Source organism: Lepidochelys kempii, chromosome 7 (genome assembly GCF_965140265.1).
Source record: "Lepidochelys kempii isolate rLepKem1 chromosome 7, rLepKem1.hap2, whole genome shotgun sequence".
In the NCBI taxonomy this organism is placed as follows: domain Eukaryota; kingdom Metazoa; phylum Chordata; order Testudines; family Cheloniidae; genus Lepidochelys; species Lepidochelys kempii.
In genome coordinates, this window is record NC_133262.1 from 21,641,306 (window position 1) to 21,653,774 (window position 12,469).

Consider the following 12,469-nt stretch of genomic DNA (forward strand, 5'->3'; position numbering starts at 1 on the left):
CCTGGAAGTGCTGTTCTGCCCAGGCTTACGCTATTCCAGTGCGGTACCTTTAGCACATAAGGGTGGCAGCTTGAAAGTGCTGCTTGGCCGAGCCTATTGAGCCCAGGGGCATATATGGGGGTCAGCTTGAGAGTGCTGATTGACCCGCTCCACTCAGACTTGCTGTTAGTGTGGGTTCATCCGATTCTGGGACTGGAGGAATCCAGCCCTGGGGAACCTAGGTCCTGCAGAAGGGAGAAGTAGAGATCCATACGAACACACAAGTGACACAAGCAGTACATCAATAGAATTACTAAAACCCCCCAGCCTCCCCAGAAGAGTAACCCTTATAAATGGGCATACCTCGAAGTAACAGACATATCCGGTAACAATTGAGAATTTTATTCTCTACTCTTAGTTGGACTATCTTGTATGTGTAGCAACACTAAGTAAAAAGTACATCTGGTCAAGAAATGTGTCCCCTCCCCAAAGTAGAGCACTGACAAAATGAAAAATCCAGTTTTTATCAAAATCTTCTGTTGGAATTTTTGGGGTTTTGCAGAAAAAGAAAAAAATTTTGAATGAAAAAAAAAAAAAAAAAAAAAAAAGGTCCTTGCCCATTGCCAGAAGTTTTTTTAAAATAAAAAAATATGAAGTGTTCAAGGAAATAGACTTTCCACAAACTTGCACCATGTCAAAACACATTTTCCATTTAAAAATTTGACGGAATTTTTTCAGCCAGTCCCACTTAAATATCACACAATATTTTTTAAACAAACAGTTATCCTTCTAAAGTCACAGTAAGATACTTCAAACTGTATCTGTTAGAAAAACCTTGGCCTTTTCCTCATGACTCAAACACAGCTTAGCTTGTGAAACGATGACAGAGGTAAAACTACCTGTTCAAGTGTTACTAATGACAAATTACAATACTCAAGCTGTAATTACAGTCAGAGTCAAAGACTATGTTGCACAAACTAATTTATTTTCATATTTGCATGTGCTATAATTACTACCATTCCTGCATTTGGAGACATTTCTTCCAGTTATTAGTAAAATGTGCAGCTTTGGTGTTTATTCACTGCTTCAAGAGACATGATGCACATACAGACACAACCTTAATTATAAAGCAGACACAGACATTGTTTTGGTTAACAGCAGGCTGAGTAATATAGTTGAATTTGTTTCCAGTTACAAATAACTTTGTAGATTTACTAATATGAAAGTGCAACATGAAAGGAAAATGTTTTGAGAAGCATCTAATAAGGAAATAAATGCATCTCCATTACTATCAATGCTATAGTGTCTGAACTTAAATCAGATACTACAGTGACTGGCATCCATAACCAACCCCTAAGCTAGATGTAGCCTAGATTGATTTGCTTTGAAAATTGAACTTAAATATAACAAACCAGACAAGGGGGTTACTCTCCTGTGAACTACTGCTGAAGGTCAAGAGTGCTATCTTGAATGAGAGTATACCAATAATCTACTAGCAGAGATCTTGACATGGCTTAATATCATGAATGACTGCTTAGATTAGTTTACCAAAACAGGCTTGGAATTCTATGCTACTTCCCCAACTATGGAACATTTTCTAAGGAGATAAAAATAAAGATTGTAAATTTCACTTTCTTGTTAAGATTTATCCCCTCAATTACTAGACTGCTCTGTTAAGAGTTTTGTCCTAGTAGACATTAACTGTAGAAACTAAGCAGCGTAAGATGCTAAATGCTAGTATTTTCTTTACAAATAGGGAATGGGAAGAATTCATCTCACTCCATCCATTTTGAAGAATGGGCCTAGAAATGTCATTTCTATTTTGATAATAGTGAGATCACAATCTAGAACAAGGTTCATTCAGCCATTTACCATATAAAAATACTATAATGTTTTGCTATAGCCTCTTAGAACTGCAGGTATTTCTCCTTGAAGAGATGGTAGTTGTAGTGACCAGTGTAGAGACAATCATGAGCTCACAGAGGGAACTTAAATCCACATTACAGGAACTAAGTTTTCAGATTGTCACTGAAATGTTTCAGAGCATGTTGAGCAGGGTTTAGCACCAGAGAGAATTTGATGCCCGAGCTAGTGTTTCATGCCCTCTGAAGCACATTGCATGGCCCCTGATCAGAACACAGGATACTGGGCTAGATGGACCACTGGTCTGACACAGTATGGCCTTATGTTGGATGAATACTGCCCCTGCAACGGAGCTGGAACATAAGTATGCTTTCTCAGGTAAGTTTCAGGCTAAGGTGTCTAGTATTTTAATTGGATTAATGTATTTCACTTTTTTGCCATTACATGAGACTACCACATTGCTTTTTTTTGAAAAAAAAAAGCAGATTCCATCAACTTACCAAAGGAAACTCAAGACAAACATGAATAGAGGTTTGTCTGGACAGGCTTTTCTGCCATCAAAACAAGGAAAATACTTTTTAGATCCTGTGCTTACAGAGAATATGAAAAGAAAGTACCTAGTACTTAGAATCCTTTGTTTACCTGGCATGAGAAGGGAAAGTCCTATTTGACTCATATTCCCACACTATGCTGAAATCTTTGGTTGCTCATATTAATGCAGTCATGTCTGTAATTTATCTGTGATATGCTCCAGCAGTGAAGTGCAGCATTCTATTGTAGGATACCTAGTAGTTGAGAGGAATAGGAGCTACAGACATGTCAACAAAAGGGGAGGATTTAGCAGGTACCCAATTCAATTCTCTGAGGGAATCAGGCTTCATCAAAGCCTTTAATTTATTCCAGGTATAGTTCTGTAATCTAGCAGAGCACAAGTGAAGCTCCCAAACCTGCCACTAGAGTATTTTGACAATACTAGTGTGACTCACAATCCCCACTTGCTGTGTCTTTCATGATGCTTCTTGACATACAGCATGCCTGAGAGATCCTGGTTATGAGGGATGAGGATCCTGATGCTGGAAAGAAGGGCCTGCTGAGGATATTATGCTGCTGCTGGTCTGATATTTCCTCTCCTGAGAGGTTCAGGAGCTGCCATGCAACATCCAAACTCCAGGAAAGTAAAACACAAAGCTTGTTAGAGGAAAATGCTGTTGCAGAGACTGGCACACCAGTCCTGGTGATAATTAGGTTGAAGACCAACAAGCCCATTAACACCACGCTCAGCAGAATGACTGAGTTTTTATTTCTCGAATCCTAATTCTTTTACACAATCACATTTGATGCAAGCCTGATATCTTTAAAGCAGAGATCAGAATGGCAGCAAGGTTTCATTGTAAGCAAAAGAGAAGTGCCACTGATTAATTGCTACAAGCAGAATGTTCCTTGTGAGCAGACTGATACCATTTTTAACATTCCTCTTTGTACAAACTGTTTATTGTACATCTCTCAACCTCTTCAGTTAATACGTAGAGGCTAACTATACAAGTATTGGCCATAGTTTATAATAGATTGATAAGCATGTTAGACATAGGTAAGAGTTTATAAACAGCGTGCTTGTACGTTAGATCTTAATAGGTTGCTTATGACTAGAGTCCACCAGGACAATGCATCATCTATTAATAATTAACCTTTAATAAACTATAAATAAAATCATAATGTAACATGTGACCTGAGCAATTTATGCTGTCATTTACTGCTTATCAAATCATGATTTTAAGAGTAGTAACTTCTGGAATCTGTTTCTTCTGCTTGCTCCTCCATTCTTAGATCTTCTGTCTGGTTGTAAATTAGAATTTATATTGCCACTCAACTCATCCAAGCACATGCGCCACACAAAGCAATGTATAATTTCATTGGTCCCCTTTTAAGCTGTTACAACTGAGTGATCCAAAGCACAGATAACCCCTGCACATGTGGTATCCATGTAAGGCTGCCCAGACAAGACTTATGCTCAGTATGTTTCTAGTACATACTTTGCAATCATCACTTCAGCAGTGATCTAAACTCTCAAGTAGGGTTGGGCTTGGGCAATATTGATATGGGAGAAATGAAAAAGAAAGGTCAGAGAGTTCTGCAGGTAGATGGTACTGTTAAATTCAGTAGACCATCCTATTTTTGAATTAATAATAGCTAGGGCTTTACGGCATTTGTGGGTACTGCAGTGTGCTTCCCACCCCCACAGTCAATCCCAAGTGATAAAAAAACCAAGAACTGTTAGTATTCTAGCACCTTTTGCAACAAATGTTGATGCTAAAAAACTAGTCAAATTCCTTATGCATATATTTTATATACTCAACATTTCTGCAGTTTTCAATTGCCAAAGTTATGCTTAGTTCTTCCTCCTGAAGTGCATACAGTTCCTGGTACCAAATTGAGGTCTTCTTCTCCACTAAACTTTAGTATGCAAAGAGTGGTCCTTCCATGTATACAGACTGAGTAATAAATATGATTGCATCTGTAACTGCTTAAGAAAAATCTTCCAGAAGTGTCAAGAGACCTAGTTCACTGGCTCCTGAACAAGCTTAAGATACACAACCCCTTCTACCCAGGACAGGTGCCATATAATGTATGTAATGTATCTTGATCAAAGTATTTGACATATCATATGCAATTGTTCATTTATTGAACTTTAAATGTCATGATACACCATAGATTAAACAGTTAAAAACTATATAAGACAGTGTTCAAAATAGTCTTTCAAAACATATTTGGACAAAACTGAAGCACCAAATTCAAGCACACACTTCCCCAAATTAACATGAGAACAAGGGGGAACGGTTTCAAGCTGCTGACTATACAGGAACTACACAGGGCATGATAGCACGAGTCACTGTTCTCTGCTGCAAAATATAATTTAAAGTAGTAGTAAGTTGTTCATTAAAGTCCATAAAGTGGATTCTAGTGCCTAGTGGTGTAGCCATTTCTCTAGCTACTGTATTAATGGAACAGATAACACAGGGAGAGAAGACCATAATCGAGACTCCAATTTTATTAGATAGGCCAGAACTGTAGGTTAGATTACTTTTACATGATGTAATATTTTACACATTGGTGTGGAAACTAAACTTGACACTGTCAGCACTGATTAGGCTCACAGATTGCAAGGACAACCAACAAGTTTTAGGAGCTTTTTCAATATACTTCAGCTCTGACCCACAAGATTCCTACTATTAAAATCCTGTGCTTCAGGAAGATATTACTAGTTATGGTAGCAAAGCAACTATGAAGTAAGAAAAGATCACAAAATTCTCTCACCTGTAACTTATTTGGTACTTGAGCCAGGTCTTTAGAGGTTAAATGCGAGTGCATTAGCTGCACTGCCTAGCATCTGTATTTGATTTATGAACTTTTTTTAAAACTAAGTCAAGAACAGCATTAAAATCCATGTTAGTCACTGCAAACACAAAAAAGTGACCCAACATGAATTGTAAAATGAGCTGCTGGCAAGAGTAATACAATTATACAGTCATTCTTATATCTAAAGCATTCATACAAAAAACACTGGAACCCAATGAGTTAACTTTAAATTAATTATGCAACTCAAAAGCTCCTTCAGAAGGAAGCTCAGTTTTTTGACCATACAAAGAAGTTTCCTAAGTTTGCAAGGTAAGTCATCAGTTGTAGCTCACCTCAGAATGGGGCTCTGAGCCAAAACTTCAAAAAAGCACTCATGTGCCACTTCCAAGCAAGTCAGGATTTATAGTTTGCGTTTTCCCTGCTGTTGTATTCTTTCCATTGCCAACATTATCTACTGAGGAAGCTTAAGAAATGCATCATTTCTAGTTGTAATAGGTTTGATGCTACTGCTGCTTTCATTTATTTTACTCAAGTGTATTTCACACTTCTTAAGCCATCCAAAGAGAAAAATGTACATGACAAGAGAAAGATAAAAACAGCAGGGTTTAACCTCAGCATCCTGCCTGAGTGACATCTTTTCCAGAAGATTTTGTAATTTCCATTGTAGTGAACACCTGTAAAAAAAACAAAAACAATGACTTTTTGGATTTATTAATGCTTTATGCAGTAGTCTAAATGGCTGTTGGTTGCCCTTATAGTATACCACAAGCTAGGTTTCTACAAATGTTTAACTAGGAAGACAAGATGCAGACTGCATAATTACTTATTTACAAGAAATGTCATGCTTTGTATATTAAAAGGCCAAAGTAACATTGGACTTCCATCAAAATATAAAATAAAAATGTTTAATGTGATGACATTTTAGATTTAAGTCACCCTGGGTCTATTCTCTTCCTGCACATGGGTAACTTCCCTCAATATTAAGTATTAATTAACTCTTGGTTTGAAAAAGTTGAAGTATCCCCCTTACCTCTGCACATGTTGGATGTATGCCTATTGTTTCATCAAGTAATTCTTTCGTGAGACCACATTTTATTGCTGCACCAAAACCTTGGGTAATTTCTCCAGCATTGGGTCCAAGAACATGAAATCCTATTACACGGTTCTTTAAAGAAAGAAAATTAGGTCAGAGCAAAATAGGTTTTGTATTGGTGAAGTTTCATATTCATATTTGAAGAGCGACTTCCCGTTCACTGAAGATGTGTCTCGAAATGAACGGAGTCAACAGTACACTTGGCACAGATGCTCTGAGGCATCTATAAGCATCAGTTAAGTCAGTAAATGAAAGCTTCAAGTTCATTTCCAGTCAAATTAACCACTGGGGGGGTATTCATTAGCAATACCCAGAATGCATTTTAGAATTACTAAATCAAGCATTGTAATTCAGAAATACAGCTCAAGATGAAACATACGATGTCTACACCATGCAGCTTTTAGCGACATGGCTGCGTTGCTACAGCTGTGCCACTAAAAGGTGCGCAGTGTAGCTGCTGTTTGTCGGCAGGAGAGCTCTCTCCTACTGACAAAGTGCTGTTCACATTGGCACTTGTCGACAAAACTTGTGTCTTTCGGGAGGGTGTTTTACTAACACCTTTGACCGACAAAAGGTTTGTCTTTCACTTGCCAATGTAGACAAAGCCTAATTCTGTACCAGCTGGCTCATTATTCTAGAGCAGTAGTTAACCTTTACTGCAGCCTGCACCCCTTTGGTTCTCAAAATATGTTCTTGCACCCTTACCAAATATCGTTGAAGTAGGTCAGTTCTTTAAACCTAGATATATATTTGTTTGTATATTATGGTAATCGTTAAAAAGGTATAATATTAATAAATACATAGGTTTGATGAAACAAAGTAGTTGTACTTACGTGCGTGTCCTTAATTTTTGTTTTAGATGATTTACCTTCTAAAAAAAAAATCTGGCATGTCTCGCACCCCCAGAGGGGGCATCTTGCACCCCCAGGGGCCGCATGCACCCCAGGTTAAGAACCACTGTTCTAGAGACATACAGTGCATTCAGATTGTTGCTGATGTGTGAAATAGTACTGTGTTTCTTTATACGAAGGCAGAATTTAAATACCTATTCATGATGCCTGCAAAAGTTCTATTTAGAGAACTTTGGCTATTTTTCTTCCCCTCTTGTTACTGATGTGAGTCATGTCTATTGTACGTTTCAGTTTATCAACTTAACTGGTTTCTGAAGTCACCGCTGGCTGCAGTGGCAAATGAGGTTGCAGACAAGAATAACTTGTAGGCAATAGTAAACTGGCAGTTATCTTTAAGCAACAAAAATTCTGTATGAATTTCCCTTGTGTATTTTATTAAATATAAATGACTCAGCAACAGGATTGTTTCAAAGTAGAATGTGTATATTTCCCATGAAGAAGTGTCAGTGTTAACAGTTATTGCCACACTGAGTCTGGCTACAATACTTAAGGCAGGATACCAAATACCTCATAATACAATATTAATTGTATGTGAACATCCATTTACTTTGCGTTTCAAAAGAGGTATCTGAAATTTACACTAGGTACTCCCTTTCCCAGGTGTTTTTATATAGTTTCTACCGTAAAGTTGAACATGTTACAGTAAACTAAAGTGCCTCCCTCAACAGCCTGGCCCCTGCCCCTCATCTGCCCCTCCCACTTCCTGCCCCCCTTAGAACCTCCAACCCCCCCCCCCCACTCCTTTTCCCCTGACTGCTCCCCCACCCCGGGACCCTGCCCCCATCCACTCCCCCCCCCGCCCCCGAGTGCCCTGCCCCGACAGGCTCCCTGGGACTCCCATACCCTATCCAACCACCTGCTCCCTGTCTGCCCCCTGGGACCTCCTACCCTTACCATGCTGCTCAGAGCGGCGGCAGCTTGCAGCCCTGCTGCCCAGTTGGAGCCAGCTGTGCTGCCTGTGTGGTGGCAGGGGGACAGCAGGGGAGGGGCCGGGGGCTAGCCTCCCTGGCCAGGAGCTCAAGGGTCAGGCAGGACAGTCCCGCGGGCCATAGTTTGGCCACCTCTGATATAGCTAGATACAATATAGTATTTAGAAACAGTGTTTCTGCTCCCAGCCACCAGTCATTTTTATGCCAAATTATCTTCCCTGCTAGAGTATTTTATATTTCTCCAAAAAAGTCTTCAGGGTTGGGTCTGTTATGTATTAGAAGGTACCAAGTATTGTTGCAGCTAAAAGCATATTGGGCATATGACAAAATCCTGTTTTTCCTATTAAAAATGTACAGTGCAGAATTTTATAACCAGAAGCAAGTTTTCTATCCTCAAAAAGAGGCAGAAACTGAACAGAAAGGGGTATACTTCCTTAAGAAAGTTAGAGACTTAAGAATATGCAAGTTTAAACACGGCGCAAAAATGCATGCAACACAAGGTCACTTAAAGAAAAGGAGTACTTGTGGCATCTTAGAGACTAACAAATTTATTTGAGCATAAGCTTTGGTGAGCTACAGCTCACTTCATCGGATGCTCACGAAAGCTTATGCTCAAATAAATGTGTTAGTCTCTAAGATGCCACAAGTACTCCTTTTCTTTTTGCGGATACAGACTAACAAGGCTGCTACTCTGAAAAGTCATTTAACTGGAACCGAATGAAAGGTGAATTTCTGAAGTACCAGAAATAAGGAACAACCACCTCCCAAAACTCACTCTAGAGAAAAATCCAAACACAACTATACCAATCCACCCCCAAATGAATGTTATCAAATTGAGACAAGTTTCATAAGGCATTAATCTGGTGCCAACTACCAACTGCTCAATCTGCTAGACACAACCAAATGTTACCTGGTGGATCAAAAGAACATGTTTAAGTTCTTAATAAAATGTACTTGGATTCTGCATTAATAGAATGTGTGTCTGGAACTGGCCATAAACTGAGACTCTGGCCTCAAGTCAATCACTAAATATATGTTCTTGAGTCTGTAGCCTCAGACTTTTACTTCTGAGGTTAACACATGCTCAGAGTGGAGACAAATTCCAGATTTATAATACATACATTGTCGTGTTTATTGCAGATTATCTTTGCATAGCAAGTATTGTTGTCTCTGCTGGGTACTGTCCATTCAAGAGGCCAAAACAAAGTGTGATACACCTGCAAGGATCAAGAGGAAGTAGTGTTAAGACTAAATTTAAATTATTTTAATATATTCTATTTATAAGCTTCCTAGTTTGTAACCAAACCTCTAACCTACTAGCTACCCATTTCTCATTGATATTTGATGGCACTACTCTCCAGTTTCTAACTGGACTTAGTGCTCCATCCACTCTCCATCTTCCAAATCAAAGAGTTTATATGTAGGGCTAGTAGCATTACCTATTGAGTTTGCCTGACATTTCCCAAAACATCCTGTTTTCCAGTTGCTTATAACCAACTATTTGGGCAGGAGTTTTCCATGCTGGGTGTTAGCCTCAGGCTGAACATTTTGGGACAATTTCAGTTAAACCAGTTCAGCCATTTCTGAGGGCAAGGGTGTCTTTGGAAAGCACCAGTGGTTTCCCATGCTTTAGAGCAAGTATGGCCTGTGTGTTAGGGATGCAGGAAGTCTGTCTCTTCTGTGCTCTCAATGATCCCCTCTGGCTGACACCCTGGCAGTGTAGAAGTCCCCTCTGTCTGAGTCAGATGGCACAAAAGCTGGACTTATGACATTATGGGGAAGAACCGAGGCAGAGACTAATTGGCTGGGCAAGGAGGAAAGGTCTGGGAGCTGGGGAGGAAAGATGGGCAGAACAGGAAACCAATGGGTGTGTAGGGAAACTAGGACTGGGAGAGGTGGAGACTGAAAACATGAGTGGGCAACCAGAGGCTGGGGGGGAGGAGGGGGAGGAAGGGAAGGGAAGGGAAGGGAGAAGAGACAATGACAGATCCAGGTAGTGTGGAAGAACTGGGACAGGCAATTGGATTTACTGGGCAACGAGACTAATAGCAGAAGCCAGTGGTGGGGAAAAAAAAGACTAGAACAGGTTGGAAGGGAAAGGGCAGAAGACGGCGCCTGCTAGAGGACACTGCCCTCCAGAGCCTCAAATGGAACCCAATATCCCAGAGTCGCACTATTTCCTCTATCAGTATAGATCTGTGTAATCCATAGGCAAAGTGTCCAACCCCTCTGTAGTGCTGGTCCACAGATGATTACAACCTAATACTGCTATCAGTTACTCAGTTAGCTCAAGTGGCAGAGGTCTATACGTTCTAATCCTGCTGCTGAACCATGTGGGTTTGGCGCACATGATGGGATTTCAGTTTTCGTTTTTCCTTTTAAGGAGGATAGGAAATTTTACAAAAGAACTACTTTAGAAGAACAGTGAAGTTGCAAAATCAAGCTCTTAAAAAAGAGAGAATAGAAAAGGCTGCCTGTGTATCTTTAAATTCACTACCCTTATGCATATGCATTATGATAGTCTGATCATATAATTCAAGACTATTTTTCCTACAGAACTCCTGCTTATTCTATGCAGTAATGGCTATTGCTCACTTAATGAGCATCCATCAAATATTTGATCTTCATTGTTCAACGCATATCCCTATGTCTCATTCACTACACATTGGTCAAACCTTATTCTGAAGATTGAATTATTAAATTTCCTCATAAGTTTTTCTATGGTGCTCATCACCACAGTGAGTGCTTCACACACATTGAGTTTATTTTCACAACATGCCTATGAGATCAGTGGTATAGTCCTTTTTTCAGCACTCCCATCTCACTCACTATACACATTCCAACTGTTGCCACCAATGAGGCAGGGATCTTACAGACTAGTCTTTCACTACATAACCCTTATTCAGCTCCACAACCATCCACTCTATCCACTGAATAAGACTGGGATTGTGTGGAAAAAGTACATGATCATGTACTTCAAGACTTCATGCATATACATGATAAAGGAGCTGAATTATGGTTGCACAGGTAACTAATTCTGGCATTTTCTAACTTTTGAACACTTGACTGTGAAACCTTGATATTCTTAACATAGTTTAAGAGTAATAAAAAAAGTATAAGCTTGGCCATTGCGATGCTTTGTTTAGCATTCCAATTAAAAACAGTTATAAGTTTTGTTTTGGTGTTTTGTAAGTGTATCTTCAATAGTTTCTGTTTGGTGCCAGCTGCCTAAGATGCTCTGGTTGCCGCATATGCAATTAAAATACTGTATTTTACTTAAGAACAGCCATAATGGGTCAGACCAATGGTCCATCTAGCCCAATATCCTATCTTTCGACAGTGGTCAATGCCAGGTGCCCTAGAGGGAATGAACAGAGCAGAACAGGTAATCAAGTGATCCATTCCCTGTCACTCATTTCCAGCTTCTGGCAAACAGACTAGGGACACCATCCCTGCTCATCCTGGCTAACAGCCATTGATGGACCTATCCTCCATGAACTTATCTACTACGTTTTTGAACCCTGTTATAGTTTTGGCCTTCACAACATCCTCTGGCAAAGAGTTCCACAGGTTGACTGTGTGTTGTGTGAAGAAATACTTCCTTTTGTTTTGATTTCATTTGGTGATCCCTAATTCTTGTGTTATGAGGAGTAAACACTTATTTACTTTCTCCACACTAGTCATGATTTTAATAGACCTCAAATCATATCCCCCCCTTAGTCGTCTCTTTTCCAAGCTGAAGAGTCCAGTTTTATTAATCTCTAATATGGAAGCTGTTCCATGCCCCTAATAATTTTTTTGTTCTTTTCTGAACCTTTTCTAATATATCAGTTTTGAGATGGGGCGACCACATCTGCATGTAATATTCAAGATGTGGGCATACGATGGATTTATATAGAGGCAATATGATATTTTCTGTCTTATTATCTATCCCTTTAAGGATTCCCTACATTCTGTTTGCTTTTTTGACTGCCGCTGCACATTGAGTTTTCAGAGAACTATCCACAATGACTTCAAGATCTTGAGTTGTAATAGCTAATTTAGATTACATTTTCTATGTACAGTTGGGATTATGTTTTCCAACATATATTACTTTGCATTTGTCAACTCTGAATTTCATCTGCCATTTTGTTGTCCAGTCACCCAGTTTTGAGAGATTTTGTAGCTCTTCGCAGACTGCCTGGGACTTATCTTTTTTTCCCTTCTTTTTTCGGGGGGGGGGGAGCGGAGGGGGGAAGGGAGAGAGAGAAAAGAGAAAGAGGAAAGAGGAGGAGAACAATAATGGAAAAATTAATACTGATTCCCTACCTGGGATCTCAGATATGTTTTGTATACTTCAG

General features: G+C 39.5%; 1 protein-coding gene across 2 annotated transcripts in view; it reads right to left on the reverse strand.

The window, feature by feature from the left end:
* Window positions 1-943: 943 nt before the first annotated feature.
* TXNRD3 (thioredoxin reductase 3) overlaps window positions 944-12,469 on the reverse strand; it is a 33,974-nt gene continuing 22,448 nt past the window's right edge. For both annotated transcript variants that reach the window (XM_073351344.1, XM_073351342.1), the window contains exons 14-16: window positions 9,251-9,346; window positions 6,227-6,361; window positions 944-5,870 (exon numbers count right to left, since the gene is read on the reverse strand). In XM_073351344.1, coding sequence (XP_073207445.1) covers window positions 5,808-5,870; window positions 6,227-6,361; window positions 9,251-9,346 — 294 coding nt within the window. In that variant the 3' untranslated portion in view covers window positions 944-5,807. The remainder of the gene's footprint in view (window positions 5,871-6,226; window positions 6,362-9,250; window positions 9,347-12,469) is intronic.